This window comes from Vulpes lagopus, chromosome 19 (genome assembly GCF_018345385.1).
Source record: "Vulpes lagopus strain Blue_001 chromosome 19, ASM1834538v1, whole genome shotgun sequence".
Classification (NCBI taxonomy): Eukaryota; Metazoa; Chordata; class Mammalia; order Carnivora; family Canidae; genus Vulpes; species Vulpes lagopus.
This window is the reverse complement of record NC_054842.1, coordinates 46,497,935-46,514,414: the sequence shown is the minus strand read 5'-3', so window position 1 is coordinate 46,514,414 and position 16,480 is coordinate 46,497,935. Positions and strand designations below refer to the sequence as shown.

At 38.0% G+C, this 16,480-nt stretch overlaps 2 protein-coding genes across 3 annotated transcripts in view; one reads left to right on the top strand and one right to left on the bottom strand.

Moving 5' to 3' along the window:
- MED12L (mediator complex subunit 12L) overlaps positions 1-16,480 on the bottom strand; it is a 325,697-nt gene that overhangs the window by 209,118 nt on the left and 100,099 nt on the right. The window contains exons 15-16 of the mRNA XM_041734039.1: positions 15,972-16,076; positions 14,909-15,085 (exon numbers count right to left, since the gene is read on the bottom strand). Of these exons, the coding sequence (XP_041589973.1) occupies positions 14,909-15,085; positions 15,972-16,076 (282 nt within the window). The remainder of the gene's footprint in view (positions 1-14,908; positions 15,086-15,971; positions 16,077-16,480) is intronic.
- Positions 4,845-11,176, top strand: GPR171 (G protein-coupled receptor 171). Of its 2 annotated transcripts, none has more exons than XM_041734052.1 (2): positions 4,845-5,053; positions 9,697-11,176. In XM_041734052.1, exon 2 carries the CDS (start codon positions 9,736-9,738, stop codon positions 10,693-10,695), a length of 960 nt encoding a protein of 319 aa, XP_041589986.1. In that variant the 5' UTR covers positions 4,845-5,053; positions 9,697-9,735; the 3' UTR covers positions 10,696-11,176. The 2 variants fall into 2 exon arrangements, with proteins under 2 accessions (XP_041589986.1, XP_041589985.1); XM_041734051.1 differs by having other exon boundaries at positions 4,847-5,053; positions 9,670-11,176.

Genomic DNA, 16,480 nt, shown 5'->3' with positions numbered 1-16,480 from the left:
AAAATACTATAAATAAAACCTCAACACTAGAAAAACAAAGAAAATGATCAAAAAATGGGGAGAGGATTGAACAGATATTTTTCCAAAGAAGACCTACAGATGGCCAACAGACACATGTTCAACATCCCTCATCATCAGAGAAATGCAAATCAAAACCACTAGAGCATATGACCCTACACCTGTCAGAACGGCTACTGTAGAGAAGAAATAACAAGCACCGGCAATGACGTGGAGAAAAAGGAACACTTGTGCACGGGCGATGCAGCCAAACTGTGAAAAACAGTACAGAAGTTCCTTAAAACATTAAAAATAGGGATCCCTGGGTTGCTCAGCGGTTTAGTGCTAGCCTTGGGTCCAGGGCGTGATCCTGGAGTCCCGGTATCAAGTCCCACAACGGTCTCCCTGCATGGAGCCTGCTTTTCCCTCTGCCTGTGTCTCTGCCTCTCTCTCTAACAAATAAACAAAATCTTTAAAAAAAAGAAAAATTAAAAATAGAGGAGACACCTGGGTGGCTCCATCAGTTAAGCATTCAACCCTTCCTATGTCTCAGGTCATGATCTCAGGGTCGTCCTCTAGCTCTCCTGCTCCCTTTCTCTCTCTCTCTCTCTCTCAGTAAAATAAATCTTTAAAAGAATATTAAAAATAGAAATACCATATGATCCAGTCATTCCAGTCCTGGGTACTTACTCAAAGAAAATGAAAACACTCATTTGAAAAGGTATATATGCGGGACGCCTGGGTGGCTCAGCGGTTGAGCACCTACCTGCTCAGGGTGTGATCCTGGAGTCCTGGGATCGAGTCCCACATGCTGCTTCCTGGGGGGAGCCTGCTTCTCCCTCTACTTGTGTCTCTGCCTCTCTCTCTGTGTGTCTCTCATATAAATAAATTAATTTAAAAAAAGAAAGAAAAGGTATGCATGCACCCTGTGCTTACTGCAGCATTATTTGCACAAGCCAAGTAGAAAGCAACCCAAGTGTACACCCATAGATGGTTACACTGACACCTTCTAAACAGTAAAAAAATATTCTCCAGCTGGGAGCTAAGGAGCCAGCTTATAATCAATAAACGTGTTAAAATTTTCCTAAAATACTTGGTCAAAACACAAAGCCCTGCATGGCAAAGGACAGGGTTAATTTCTCCAGAGAACCTTCTCCTAGAAAGTAGCAGACTTCCTAACTCTATCCTGAGCTTTGAACATGTGTTACTCACCACTTCTTGAGAAATGGACCATAACCATTCAAGAGGAAAAAATATATATATATGAACTTTAGTGACTAAAAAGAAACAAGATAACCTTTAAAAGTTCTTTCTTAGGGATTTCCCATATTATTTCATAGCCATCACTCAAACAGCACAGTTAGATCTCACAACTGAAAGGTAAAATGAACTGCATGTTGACCCAGTAACACTGTACAGTCAATAAAAGGGCAGAAAAGCAAAAGAACAGGCAAGGGGAATGAATATACTCGGCCATTCTTACAATCGAGTTCACATTCCAAGGATACGCAAAAACACTTCTGCCTTCAAAACATATCCACCTTTTTACTCCCTATTTCACTACAAAGGGAAAACTGAGACAGTGTTTAAGTGATGCCGAAAAAGCAACATCCTGGAAGCTCTCGTGTCTGTGCCTCACCTTAAAAGTACTCTTGTCTAATCACACCTGTCGCTCTCAGATGTGAAGCTGCCAGTCTCAGAGAGTCAGGGGAAAAAAGTCTTTGGATTAATCCAGGTGGGGAAAAGGGATGATGCGCTTTAAATTTTTTTCAAAATGTGAACACCTAAAACACAGTGGTCCCAGGGAAACGGCAGACAAAAAGCCACACACACACACACACACACACACAGCTGGAGAACTGTCTTGATCAGCATTTCTTAACCAAGGAATAGCTCTCTACCCAAAGATCATTAAAAAAAAAAAAAAAAAGCTTCAGGATGCAAACTATTTTGAGTTGGGAGCATCCTGAGTTGCCAACTCTGAGAGAAGCGTGGGCACAGTAGCACACGGTTCCCCTGCTCCGGGCACTGGAATTCAAACAAAGGCAGGGCAGTAGGACAGGGGTGGCTGGGTGGACCGGCCGGCCTCCTCTGCAACTCCTCTTTCCACCTACCACTTCCACTTTAAGCAGCATAATGAAGTGGCAGGTCACTTTAGTCCAACTGTGCAGCTTTGGACAAGACCTCAGTCTCCCCATTTGTAAAGAGAGGACTCTAACATCGTGTGGATTTCCTTAAAGAAAATGAGTTCTCCAGACCCACATCTGGCTGTGGCACTGGCTACCTACTCCAAAATTCATTTTCCCATGCCTTATTAGCTCTGAAGGGCTACTGTGCTCTTTAAAAAAACAAATTTTAAAAATGTTAAACATAAAAAAAAAAAAAATGACACTTCTACTGAAATACTGTTTGGTATTTGTGTTCAACAAAAACAAAAGGAGGATTTGTGTGCACAGAAGATTTAACTACAGTAAGAGTTTGTCAATTCACAGGGCAATTTTGCTTCAATTTTTACTAAAAACAAGCAAAATATCCATTAAAGTAACAAGTACATCATTTCTTTAGAAGCATTGCCATGACCAAGGCAAAGGAAAAACAACTTCACCTCACTTCTTCCCACTTGGGTTTTTGAAATACTGTGTTAGTGATGACATGTAATTTCCCAGAACACTAACAGAATACACCCTGAAAAACATCTGTCCTTAATGAAACAGATAAAGATGTGACTTTTGGAAATTTCAAATGGAATTCGTGTTAAAAACAAAAACAGGGATAGCAACCCCCAAAAAGTATATTTTCACTCTGAGTAAACTTCCACAAACTATCAGATTGCCTTCAAGCTCATTCTCAAAAGGAAGAACATGGTTCAGTTTCACTATTAAAAGATTGGTTTCTCACTATTCCAAAACGGAAATGGAACACTGAGAATGAGGGTACTTCAGCTCTTTTATATCTGGCAATCCAGACACAAAAACTGTGGCTATGGTGGATTTTTTAAGAATATTTGAATATACTTAATTCTGTATGGGTAGACCCCCAAAGAGGACAAGGAAGTAAACATATAGATATGCCTACCTAAAAAAAAGAAAAAATAAACTATACTATCAAAAACCTTTCATTCCAGTTTTCCTGCAAATCATGTTAGAACCAACCATTCACCACTCAACGGGCAGCCAGCTCCATCTCACCAAACTCTCTCCATCCCACCCTCTCTGTTCCCTACCGAATATAAACCCCAAGCATAACTCCTCACTTACTTGACTACCTGTAAGTACATCATTTTGGGGGTGTATTTTTCATTGAGTCGTATCCAGCAACAATGAACACGAATCTTAAAGGATGGATCATTTCCTAGCACTGTTAGGATGTGCGTTAACACTGGTTCTTAACCAAAAATCAAACACAATGTTTAAGATTTGGGTTTTTTCATCTAATTTGTCAGTGAATATATGTAAAAAGTCTTCTTTTTGCAAGATGATGATAGTAGCAGTAATAATAATAGTGAATATGGATAATAATTATTACTACATGAATTTGGGAGAACACCAGAATACCTGAAATAAATGGCCACTATCATCATAAGCAACCTTAGATTTTTTTTTTTTTGTCAAAAGTTCTCTTAAACTCTCCCTAAATTCCCTTTAGCTTGACATCTCATCTAGTTTTTTGAGAGATTTTTCTTCTTAAAAGTCCAATACCAAAGGGATTCATTTTGGATTCTGGAGAGGCCTTTTTTTTTAATTATTATCTGGAAAACTGATTATGGATTATCAGGAGAAAAAGAGATGAAACCTAAGCACCTACCCAACCAATGAAGCACCCACTAGAAATAGGGCCCTAAATGACCTCAAGAAATGGTTTTGCACTCACAAATCAACTCTGGAGTAGCAGACTTAGGACTCCAGAAAATATTGTTAAGACATGAGCTCACATCCTCTTTCATAAAAGCTACTCTTATACAAGAAAGAAAACTTAACAAAGCCAACTGACGATGTGGATGAGCTACAGTGACTTTATTAGGTCCCTCACCATGCTGAGCTCCATTCGGACACTCAGTAAACATGTGCTCACCACAGGCAGAATGAGCATTAACCCAAACATTTTAAACACACGAGAAATACCCAGTGGAGGGTCCTTTTACATATAATCTATTAATTACTAAATACTTGTCTCAATTCCTTAAGCTATTTGGGCCAAATTGACAAATGCTCATGGCAGGCCTATTTAGAAAAATAGATCCAATATATCCTTGAATGAAAAAATTACAACTACACAATATATTGACATTTTAAGTGGGTGTGTTTACACATGGAAAAAATTTTAAATTTGTGCCAAAATCCATGTATGTGTCAACTTATGTACCAAAACTGTTAACAGGGTACTGTTAACTTTGTTAACAGGGTACTGTTAACTTTGTTAACAGTAATTATCTCTGTGCATACAATTTTCTTCTTCTGTTTCTACTTCCAAATTCTTCCACAATGAATATTAAAGACAAATGAAACATGAACTTTACCAGACTATGTAAAATCACATCTTTTGTTTTTATTGATAGATGTCTCAGCAGAATCCAAACTGTAACAACTGCTTTAATTATAACTTCAAAAGGGTGATTTGTATCGGTATGTATACCAAAGAAATTTTGCTTAAAGACCTAATATATTTAACTCATAATCCTTTTTCAAGGCATAAGAAACGATGTTCTTTAAAATCATTATGAGGAAAATATATCTTGGATGCTTGAAAAAGAAGATGCTGGGTATTACAATGGACAATAAAATGTTTTCCTCTAAAAGAATACACAAATGAAAGCACACACAAAATTGAACCTCTTGGGGAGACTTTCATACAGTTAAACTACTTAGAAACCACAGTTTCATCTACGTCAATATGCAACACTTTAAAACCACACGAAAAGGAAAGGAAATTTTTAGTATAGCCAACATTCATGCGATGGAGCTGCTATTGCTACTGCTACTGCTGAGGCCAGGCGGACAGCTCATGCTTTTCTGAAGACTTGCAGCAGCCCACGGTGGCTCAGAGAATATACCCCCAGGTAGGTCCTCTTAAAGTACTTGATATATTCAAATATCTTGATGGAAGGGGAAGCTATGATGTTCAGTGTTTAAAACATGTAAATTGGAAATGCCAATGTGTAATAAGGCTGCTGTGTAAGAGCACCAATTATTAAACTCTAAGTAGATTCTTGCTATGAACTACACCATAATTTTCTTCTATCTGATGACCCCTTCCATCCCTCTCAATTAAAAAAAAAATTTATACAAGACTGAACACTTATAGGTGAGCATAACTATTCAAGAACTCAATTTTATATTTTATAATAGGATGGATAGACACCCTGTTGTATTACAGCAGGCTGCAACAGATCTTGAAATGACTTCCCACTGCAAACACTATGATAGGTAATTTCAAGGGTTTTTTTTTTTCTTTTTAAGATTTTTTATTTATTTATTCACAAGAGACACAGAGAGAGGCAGAGACACAGGCAGAGGGAGAAGCAGGCTCCCTGTAGGGAGCCTGATGTGGGACTCCATCTCAGGACCCCGGGATCACGACCTGAGCTAAAGGCAAAAGCTCAACCACTGAGCCACCCAGGCATCCCTTTCAAGAACTTTCTATTGTGACTTTCATAAAAAAATAATAATAATAAATAATAATAATAATTTTCTAAACAACGGACACTCTGTCCAAACAAGAGACACTTGAAATCTTTTCTTGATTTTTGCTGTAATACCTCTGAGTACCTCAAATTTCCACAGGCTAAAAAATTACTTGACAAAATATTTATCAAGCACTTGGTTTTCAAATTTGTGAGAGACGACACAGAACGCTATTATAGTATAATTCAACCTCTAATCGACATACCAAAAATTTTAAATGAAGAGACTTGTTTTTCATTGCAATCTAGACTGAGGTTCATGAAAAGTAAGTGCGAGGCACTACAGGATTCTAAAGCATCATCAAATAGTTACGCTATAATTATTTTTAAATAAATTACCTATAAGTGGTACATATGGCCAGTTCTAGTTAGAATATTAATTGATCAAAACAAATCATTTTCTTTTTTTTAATATTTTACTTATTTATTCATGAGAGACATAGAGAGAGGCAGAGACACAAGCAGAGGGAGAAGCGGGCTCCCATCAGGGAGCCTGAAGCAGGACTCGATCCCAGGACCTCGGGATCATGACCTGAGCCAGGACCCCAGGATCACAAACTGAGTCAAAGGTAGACGCTCAACCCCTGAGCCACCCAAGTGTCCCAAAACAAATAATTTTCTAATCCTCCTCTTTACCTCTTTTTATACATTCATCTATAAAATGAGACTTTATTGTTTAATTATATGAGCAACGGGAGCACTTAAAAAAACACACACACAGTATTATGTTAACTATTATCAAATAACATTTGAAATACAAGAACGTAAGGCAAAACCCTAACATCTGGTAAAGGAACAAAGAGCAAAGGTAGGACACAGAGACAAGGATCAGAGAAAAAAAGGATGGTCAGAAAGCCAAGGTTCAAATAAACGGTTACTACTGAAAAACAAATCCTAAGAAGTCAATGAAGCCTGGAGTAGACCTCAGACACAAAGGGCATATTCCAGGCATTTTAAGATAGGAGGGATTTAGATATAGAAAGGATAAGGGCAGAAGGCCTAGAAAATGATCAAAAGGGTCAGTCAGATGCTAGCCTGCTCTTACAAGCTGGAAAATCTTGAGCAACATCCAAATGCCAGACTTCAGTCTTCTCAACTGATCCGAGACTTGGACAAGATGCTATCAGTAAAGGTTCCCTCCATCCTTAAAGTCCTATGATTCCCCAAATTTTATCACGAGAAGAAGTACAAAGGCAGGAAGGAGCAGCTCACACCAGAGTAGAGATACCACCAATCCAGGAACTGAGATAAAGACAGTAGGGCTGGTTTGAAGCAACTAGGTCACAGGAACTTTGAAAGTAGGGAGGTTTAGATTTAAAAGACAGAACCTAGATTTGGTTTTTAAACAGATCTATGGTAAAAGGAAACATCAAAATACTTGGAAAATCTGAACTTCTTTCATTAGTATTCAGAGGCAAACTTAAGAACTAATATATTTCCGCTCTCTTATATGAAAATTCCCTAGAATATCGCTCCTACCACATAGTGAGCACTTAGTAAGGCTGGCTGCTATAATAATAATAATGATCATCATCACCATCAGCATTATTACTATTATGGAGACAGAGTTCTAGAGTGCTTTTGAACATACCTTCTAAGATCTAAATGTCTGAGCTGGGATCCTGGCTCAGGATAATTTAACAACTATATAACCTTGGGTGTTACTATATCATCTCGTTGAATCAGTTTTCTCATCTGCAAAGTAGGGATAGGAACATCTACATGGTAGGAATGATGAAAGGTTAAATAAGCACATGTAAAGTACTTAGCACAGTGCCAGAATAAGTACTCAATTTTCACTGAGTTTAGGGCAGAACAAATTATGCATGAACCCTAAAGTCCTATCTCAAGTAGGGAAAGAGGAGGGAACGTGCATCCTTTTTTCAAATAACACTTGAATTTATATTTATTCACGAGACAGAGAGAGAGAGGCAGAGACACAGGCAGAGGGAGAAGCAGGCTCCTCACAGGGAGCCTAATTATGTGGGACTCAATCCCAGGACCCTGGGATCACGACCTGAGCCGAAGGCAGAAACCACCACTGAGCCACCCAGGCGCCCCTTAACACTTGAATTTATAAAGTTTTATATACATCTGCTTTATCAATCTGCTTGTATTGTGCATCCCAAGGTGTATAGAGGGGATCATTAAATAATCTGGAGAATTAAGGATCAGAAAGGCTTCATAAATCTTTGTTGTTGTTTTACTTTTAAAGGGAGGTTTCTTTTCTTTTTTTTTTTTTTTTTTAAGATTCTATTTATTTATTCATGAGAGACACAGTGAGAGAGGCAGAGGGAGAAGCAAGGTCCCGTGGGGAGCCCGATGTGAGACTCGATCCTGGGACCGTGGGATCACGACTCAACTGATGAGCCACTCAGGCGTCCCTAAAGGGTGGTTTCTGAGAATGGGCTTATTTGTCCTTTTTAGCCACTATACTTAAGATTTGCTATCTTTAAGAAGCATTTATCAGGTTTTTTTCTGTAAAACACAAAATCTTCTGGTCTTTAAAAAAAAAGGAATGTGTTTAATATGTATGAGGAGGGTGCACACCAAGAAGCAGCACCAGAAAGATGTACCTGTGGCCCTATGAGCATTAGTTTGAACCAAGTCAAAGAGAGCAAATGCAGCCCAACTGGTTTAACTTATACTTATGTCCCAGATTTGAAGGGAACATGACAGGATTATCAGTGTCAATCACAATGGTTCTAAAGATATGTCTTATACTTCTGGCCTTAACTGTCACAAAACCTACAGTGAAAGAAAGTAAGTATTATAGTTAGATATTTTCATACTAACACAACTGAGCTTCTGTTTGAGAATTTTGTAACCAATGATCATATATTCTCGTTCTAGAAGCCTTTAAAATACATTTGTGGTCAAATTTTGCAAAACCACTGACCTGACATAGAAACATCTATACAAGCGTCTTTTAACAGAAATACAACATAAACCACAAAGGCACTTTAAAATTATGCAGGAGCTGCATTTGAAAAAGCAAAAAGAAACAGGAGAAATTAATTTTAATTATATATTTAAAATATATTTAATCATATATTTAACCTACTGTATCAAAAATACCATTTCAACATATGCTGAATATAAAAGATATTTTACTAATTGCACTATTTGTATAAAATAGTGCACTTTTACTGCTTATTTTTTAATATAATATTTTAAACCTTTAAAACCTGGTATTTAAAATATTAAACATTTAAAATCTGGTGTGTATCTTGCATTTACAGCACATGTCAGTTTGGGCTGGCCCCATGCTCAATAGTCACCTGTGGCCACATACTGGACATCCCAGGCCTAAGTCACTGGGAAAAGGGAAGGAGAAAAAGGAAGGAGTAAGCACCAATTCTAAGACCAGATTCTAAGCCTTCAACTCTTTCTGCTAAAAAAGAAAAATGAGATGCAATTGTGATTATGAACATGTTCTAGTACATGACATAACAAAGGGCCTACTTTTAAAATAACTTCCTCTAGATCACGGGACAATTTTCTGTCACCGGTTACCTGCCCTGTCAGCCTGGGTTCCTCCAGCATGAGGAGCTCTTTCAATCTATGAAAACAGCAAGCCAGGAAGCCTCCCTGAAACCTCATGGGCTCAGCCACAAACAAACCAAATTACCCTCATTTCCTCTCTGTTTCTCAGAATTTCAGTTCATTTATCTCCTCTGCAAACTAACTTCCAACCCAACTGATAACAAAAGAGCTATCAGAACGCAAAAGTGTGATGCTGAAAATATCCCTTCTAGAAGCAAACCTATATATGGGATTTTCCAAAATCACGAAATCAGATCACTGGAAAACCCAGGCTTCCTCACAACCTATGATGTTCCCACCAGTCCATACCATCTGTTCACCAATAAAATTCTATCTAAGAATTAGAAAAATTGTGGCCTGGTTATTGTGAGTGCAGACGTTTGTAAAGAAAATAATTTCTAATTTTAATTACTAACCTCTTTCCCCTACCCCCTTTTTTTAAACAGATTCTTTGGATTTTTTTTTTTTTTTAGGGGGGGAATAGAGTCATCCATCAGAGTCATCCCCTCAAGATGACAAACAGTTCTACCTTCTGTCCAGTTTATACAAACCTGGAGCCATTCACATATTTTTTTTATTTAGTTTTCCTTGTTGGAATTATTGGGAGCGGATTTGCAACTTGGGCTTTCGTACAAAACAAGACAAATCACAGATGTGTGAGCATATACTTGATCAATTTGCTGACAGCCGATTTCCTGCTCACCTTGGCATTACCAGTGAAAATCGTTGTCGACCTGGGAGTGGCACCCTGGAAGCTGAAGATCTTCCACTGCCAAGTGACAGCCTGCCTCATGTATATTAATATGTACTTATCGATTATCTTCTTAGCATTTGTCAGCATTGATCGCTGTCTTCAGTTGACCTACAACTCCAAGGTTTATCGGATACAAGAACCTGGATTTGCCAAAATGATATCGACCGTGGTGTGGCTGATGGTCCTTCTTATAATGGTGCCCAACATGATTATCCCCATCAAAGACATCAAGGAGAGGCCAAATGTAGGATGCATGGAATTCAAAAAGGAGTTTGGCAGAAACTGGCACCTGCTGACAAATTTCATATGTGTAGCGATATTTTTAAATTTCTCAGTCATCATCTTAATATCTAACTGTCTTGTCATCCGACAACTCTACAGAAACAAAGATAATGAAAATTATCCATATGTGAAAAAAGCCCTCATCAACATACTTTTAGTGACTACAGGCTATATCATATGTTTTGTCCCGTATCACATTGTCCGAATCCCATACACTCTGAGCCAAACAGAGGTAATATCTGATTGCTCAACCAGGATTTCACTCTTCAAAGCCAAAGAGGCCACGCTGCTCCTGGCTGTGTCAAACCTCTGTTTTGATCCTATCCTGTACTATCATCTCTCAAAAGCATTCCGCTTAAAAGTTACCAAGACTTTTGCTTCACGTAAGGAGACCAAGGCTCCAAAAGAAAAATCAAGTGGTGAAAACAGTGCATAAAATGTGGGATTTCTCACTGCTAAGTAAGACCATAAGTACTAGGAAAGAGAGAAAAGTGCCTTAGTAAAAGACAGCTAGCATATGTGGCCTGGTTTACTGAGAATATAAATCAAGGAGTACTCTTGTGGTTGTTAATAATCCTAAACTCAAATATTTGTACAAAAAAAACCAAAAGATCCTGTTGAACCAATGTAAACATCATCCTTGAAATCCAAAGGTGTTTTATGACACAGACTCAGAGGCATTCATGAAGTGTTTGTTTAAATACCAGGAACTGACTTCTTGACACAAATATGTAAAATAATCTCTTGTAAAGTACCAGAAAGCCCTTCAGCATCACAATTTAAAACCATTTAGATCAGGGGCACCTGGGTGGCTCAGTGGTTGAGCACCTGCCGTCAGCTCAGGGAGTGATCCCAGGGCCCTGGGATCATGTCCCACATTGGGCTCCCCACAGGGAGCCTGCTTCTCTCTCTGCCTATGTCTCTGCCCCTCTGTGTCTGTCATGAATAAATAATAAAATCTTTAAAAAATAAAAATAATCATTTAGATCATACCAAAAAAAGTCCAGCTGATTTTTAAATGAAACCACCCGTGCCTGATTTATTTTTTAATCCACCATTTCAAAGATGGTAACCTTTTAGCTCACTACTCCAATTTTTAATCCTTAATTGTTTTCTAACACAATAACAAACTGTTTACTTCTAAAAAGGCTTGGAGGGATGCCTGGGTAGCTCAGTGGTTGAGCATCTGCCTTTGTCTGAGGGCGTGATCCCAGATCAAGTTCCACACTAGGAGCCTGCTTCTCCCTCTGCCTGGGTCTCTGCCTTTCTCTGTGTCTCTCATGAATAAAAATATAAAATCTTAAAAAAATAAGAAACTAAAATAAAAAGGCTTGGAAATACATGGGTAGTTTTTAATGTACTTTATATACTTATATTCTATCAGTAGGTTATAAATAAAGACCTTCTACTGTAAGTAATGACAAATCCAGTGCTCTTATTTTGTAATAACGTGAAATAAACCCCACAACATTTTCAAGCAAGTTGTTGAACTATACTGACTGCCGAAACTACTGTTTTGGAACTAGAAACTCACATCAAAGGTACAGAAAAAACAGCACTTATCAAATGGCCTTAAAATAGACATGCCAAATACACATAGCAAGGCCTCGTAAGGAACGCATCACCTGCTGGATTGACTGGCACCACGGCTGAGGCTGGGGTCACTCCAGCTCTCAGGGTCACAACCCTTAGATCAAATTCTCTCTACTGCCAGTAATGCAGAGAAGATTCAGTAGAGGGTATTAAATAAAAGACTTACTTATGAAAAAGAAGACTGAAAAGTCTAGATAACCATAGCTGAGACTTTGTGGGGTTTTCTCATTTCAATAGCAAAAGCCTGTATTACAACAATTGGTAATACATTTGCATTAGCGGCAGTGATGAAGAAATGGTGTTCCTGGTAGCTCGTGCTCTCACTCTCTCCAGCTCGCCCACTCTCATAGCTCAAGAGTAGACACTTCACTTTAATAAACTTTCCCATCTGTGTTTAAAAAAAAAAAGAAAGAAAGAAACAAAAAAACAAAGAAAGAAATGGTATTCCTGGAAGCTAACAAAACAAGTTTGATTCCAGAACCATTTTTAGTTCTGTAACCAAGATGAACCCAAAACAATTCCAGGGTACAATTTCAATATCCCGAGTAATATACGAGAACATGCACCCAAAAAAGTGTCTATCATACTTCTAGCATGCTAAGTATCAGACAGATTCCAGCTCGCTAGAGGTCATGACAAGAGCCCCCCTCAGCATCATGTATCTGACCCCGTGTAAAGGGTACACCTACAGGCGGCTGGAACGTGGGCACACTAGACCCTGTGCTTGCTGATGGTCTAACATGTTTTTACTGACTGGCAGATCAAGATAGGATTCATATGAGCATATGTGAAACTACTAGTTTCTTTTCCTGAATCTTTTGTTTAAGTCCCCATTAGTCTTCTCCCCATTAGTCTTCATCAGTAGGGCTACTACATCTTCAAGACTGGAAGTCAGGGGGGTTGGGTTTAAGTCATATTCTTATCTTCTCACATGCATAAGTTAGTAAAATTTTGCCTTTTTATTAAGGAAGAGAACCAGACTCTCTACAGCATTCCTATTGTCCATGTTTTTTTAGTATATACATTCATTTTCCCCTTACCGATGTTTTATTTTAAGTGACACAGTAAAGGGAGGCCTAGGACAACTGATGATAGAAGGTTATTAAAAAATTGTATCCTGGGCAGCCTGGGTGGCTCAGCAGTTTAGCACTGCCTCTGGCCCAGGGCATGATCCTGGAGACCCAGGATCGAGTCCCACGTCAGGCTCCCTGCATGAGGCCTGCTTCTCCCTCTGCCTGTGCCTCTGCCTCTCTCTCTCTCTCTGTATCTCTCATGATTTAAAAAAAAAAAAAAAATTGTATCCTACAACATCAATTTTCTAGCACTTGTCCTATGATCGCCTTACAGTTAAGTCATAATCCACCATAAGAGACTTAATCCCTGGAAATCATTCATGCTCCTTCCTCTGAGGAGTTGGGACAGTCTTCAGAATGTCACATGCTGGGAATGACTGTGTAGCCCAGGACTGCATAAACAACACAGACTAAAGAAGACCATGCTCAGGTGGCACCCTGCACACGAAGACATATGGAAGAGGGTACCCAGCAAAGCTCTGCTAACCCAAGAGAGGAACACAGAATCCTCAACCAATTCCAACCATATTCAACATTTTGCCATATTTGCTTTATTACCCCTCTCCTTTTTATTTAAATTAACTTTTTATTTTGGAATACTTTAGGATTTACAGAAGAGGTACACAGATAGTACAGAAAGTTCCCATGTACCTTTCCATCCAGTCTGCCCTAATGTTAATGCCTTACACACCACCATGATACATTTGCCAAAATCAGGAAATTAACACTGGTGCATTAACTATGAACTAAACTCCGGACTTGAATATCCCGCCTCCTCCTACTTTTGACTCCAACTATTTTAAAACTAATTCCAGACATTATAATAGTTCATCCATAAATTCTTCAGGACACATCTCTAATGTATCAGACCACCCTTTCTGTTGCCCAAAATACACAGTGGGATTATTCCATTATGTTGAAAATGAGTGATATGTACAGGTAAAGCTAAAAAACGTATTCAGCCAGTGATAAGCAAGATTCTTAATTGTAAAAAAAAGAAAACACACACACACACACACACACACAAAAAAAAAAAAAAAAAACACATGGGTATAGTGATTTTGAAAGTTCCAAAATAACAAAACTTGAAAATTTAGAAAATATCTAGTTTGCAGATCAAAACTCCTCAAAGATATCCAGAACTTATACATACCTTACAATTATACTGCTGTTAAAGTAATAATAATGTGTTCAACAACAACAACCAAAAATGGCTCATTAAAATTTCTCCTAAAATTCCAGGAAAAAAAGGATAGTAAACCTAAAAATATAAACACATTTACAGATTTTGGTCGAATTGTCATTAATACCCAAAAACCAATTTTTTTTCCCTTTAGTAAAAAGCATGTCACTGGTTATGAGTCAAAAACTGAATTTCCTGGTAAGTATTTTTCATATGCTGGTGAATTCTTAAATTCATCAAATTAAAATCCCAAGCCCATGTCATATACAACCTTCTCTATGAAGCCTTAACCAATTTCTCAATCAGATGCTCTCTCTTCCCTCCAATTTTTATTGAGAGTGGAAGAGACCGGGAATGTCAAAGGAATGATTCACCACCTTCCAGCGGTCACTTGGATTTTTACTCAATTATTGCATTTATTTTAGTGCATACCATTTTATATTTGTCTCCCTCCTATCTTATTCATCTTTCCTGTGCCCCCAAATTCTCATTCATACCAAAAGTACCTATCACAAGACAGTGCACATAAAAGCTACTCCATAAATGAGTTGCAAATGCTCTTGATAAAAGGATACTCACCTAGAAAATTCCAATAAATCTAGCTAGCCAGTAGTATCACATCACAAATTTGAACTACAACTGTACATATGCTATACGATCATAATTATAACAAAAGAAGCAGTAAATGAAAAAGTCACCTGCTTTCATATGTATTACTCAGGCAAGTAGTAGAACAGTCGACCGTTAATGATCCCATAATGAAAGAATCAGATTGTCAACTGATCCAAGCAATGACTTACCAGAGGTATGGGAAAATGTGTTGCATACTGCAGGTGTCGCAGGAGGTCATAATTAGATGGAAAAATTAGCTCCCTGGGTTTTTCTCTCTTAAGCAACTTCTCACCATTAACCGACATTCTTCTGCCCAAGGAAGGGTTGGCATTCTCACAGGACTCTCCAGGCATGGGAGAAAAAATCTAAGTCATGTAAAACAAATGTTAGAGATTGTAAATGAAAGAGCGCAACACCAAAACACAGTACCACATACTAGAACTTCAAACACACAAGACACTCGTACACTATCTTTTCCTTAAACACTTAGAAACTATACAAAGTAATTTTGTTAATTTCCACAAAACTCATATTCAGATCAGCAGGAAGCTACCATTATCATCTCCCATTTTGAAGGTGAGAAAATGACAACCAAACACATGTAAGAATTGTGCAAAGTTATACTTCCCAGAGGACCAGAGACAACATCAGACTCATAGGTTAAGTGTTTCCTCATAGGGCTACATTTCCTACAAAAACATACACACAGAAATAATTAATAAAACTAATGAGTAACAGATATAAAAGTTTTAGTCAGTATCCCAAACAGTATGCTTTTTATAAAGCACCTCACTGAGATCCATAAGGAAGAAGATACTATACTTATACTGAGAAAAAGTAGAAAAAGTGTAACAAGTCCAGAGTCACGAGAGCTATTATTTAGAAACTGAACACCTACATAGCAAATCCACATGGACTGTCATGATGAAAATACTCTATTCATATATTCCTGAGAGATGATGGTCTCAAAATGAACAAAAGAGGCACAGATAGTCAACTAGGAGGACAGGAGTGTTCTAATTTACAAAAGAGGCAATGCAACCAAAACCTTGGATGAACTGAAATGAGACAATTGTACAAGATGAATAACTGTTCCCCAGAAAGGAATATGGCAGGATCACATTTACATCACAAGTACACGACTCATTCCAGTACACGGGGCAAGGAACAGTAGGATGGAGGAGACAAGCTGGGATAAGGGTAGGGAAGAGGGATTAATTAGTTCAATAAGAATTTGAAAGTTGAACCTACTGGAAATTCCGAACCAAAGTCAGTTTTAAAGTCATTCTTGTCTACTTCATCAAAAATATTAGTAGTTCCTGAGTCAATGCCCATATGCGCCATGATAGTCTGTTCCTAATAATTGCCAGAGAAAGAAAGTGACACTGTAAATTTTGTAGTTCATTAAAAAATTGAAGCTAAAATATGACAGTGATGTTTTAAACCACCCTAGGTCTTTTCTCTCCCTAGTATCTGTATTTCCCCCCAAAAAAGAGAAGAAGTTTTAAGACATGCACTTGCTTTGCTGAGTCACATTCTTTATCCTCGTAAGATTTAACTTCCATGATACTTGAAAGAAAGAGCTCACAAAATTCCTGATTAAAAACGAACTGGCCAAAATGTCCCTCCTTTATACCATTCCCAGTCACGCGCTTACAATCTTTCCTTATAGAAATCTCAGAGTAAGCCCAAAAAAGAAGATACCAAGATATCCAAGAATAGAAAAGAAACAACAGAAACAAAGAAAAAGCATAAACACG

Coding starts and splice junctions, on each gene's coding strand:
- GPR171 (XM_041734052.1), top strand. CDS start 9,736: ATGACAAACAGTTCTACCTTCTGTCCAGTTTATACAAACCTGGAGCCA.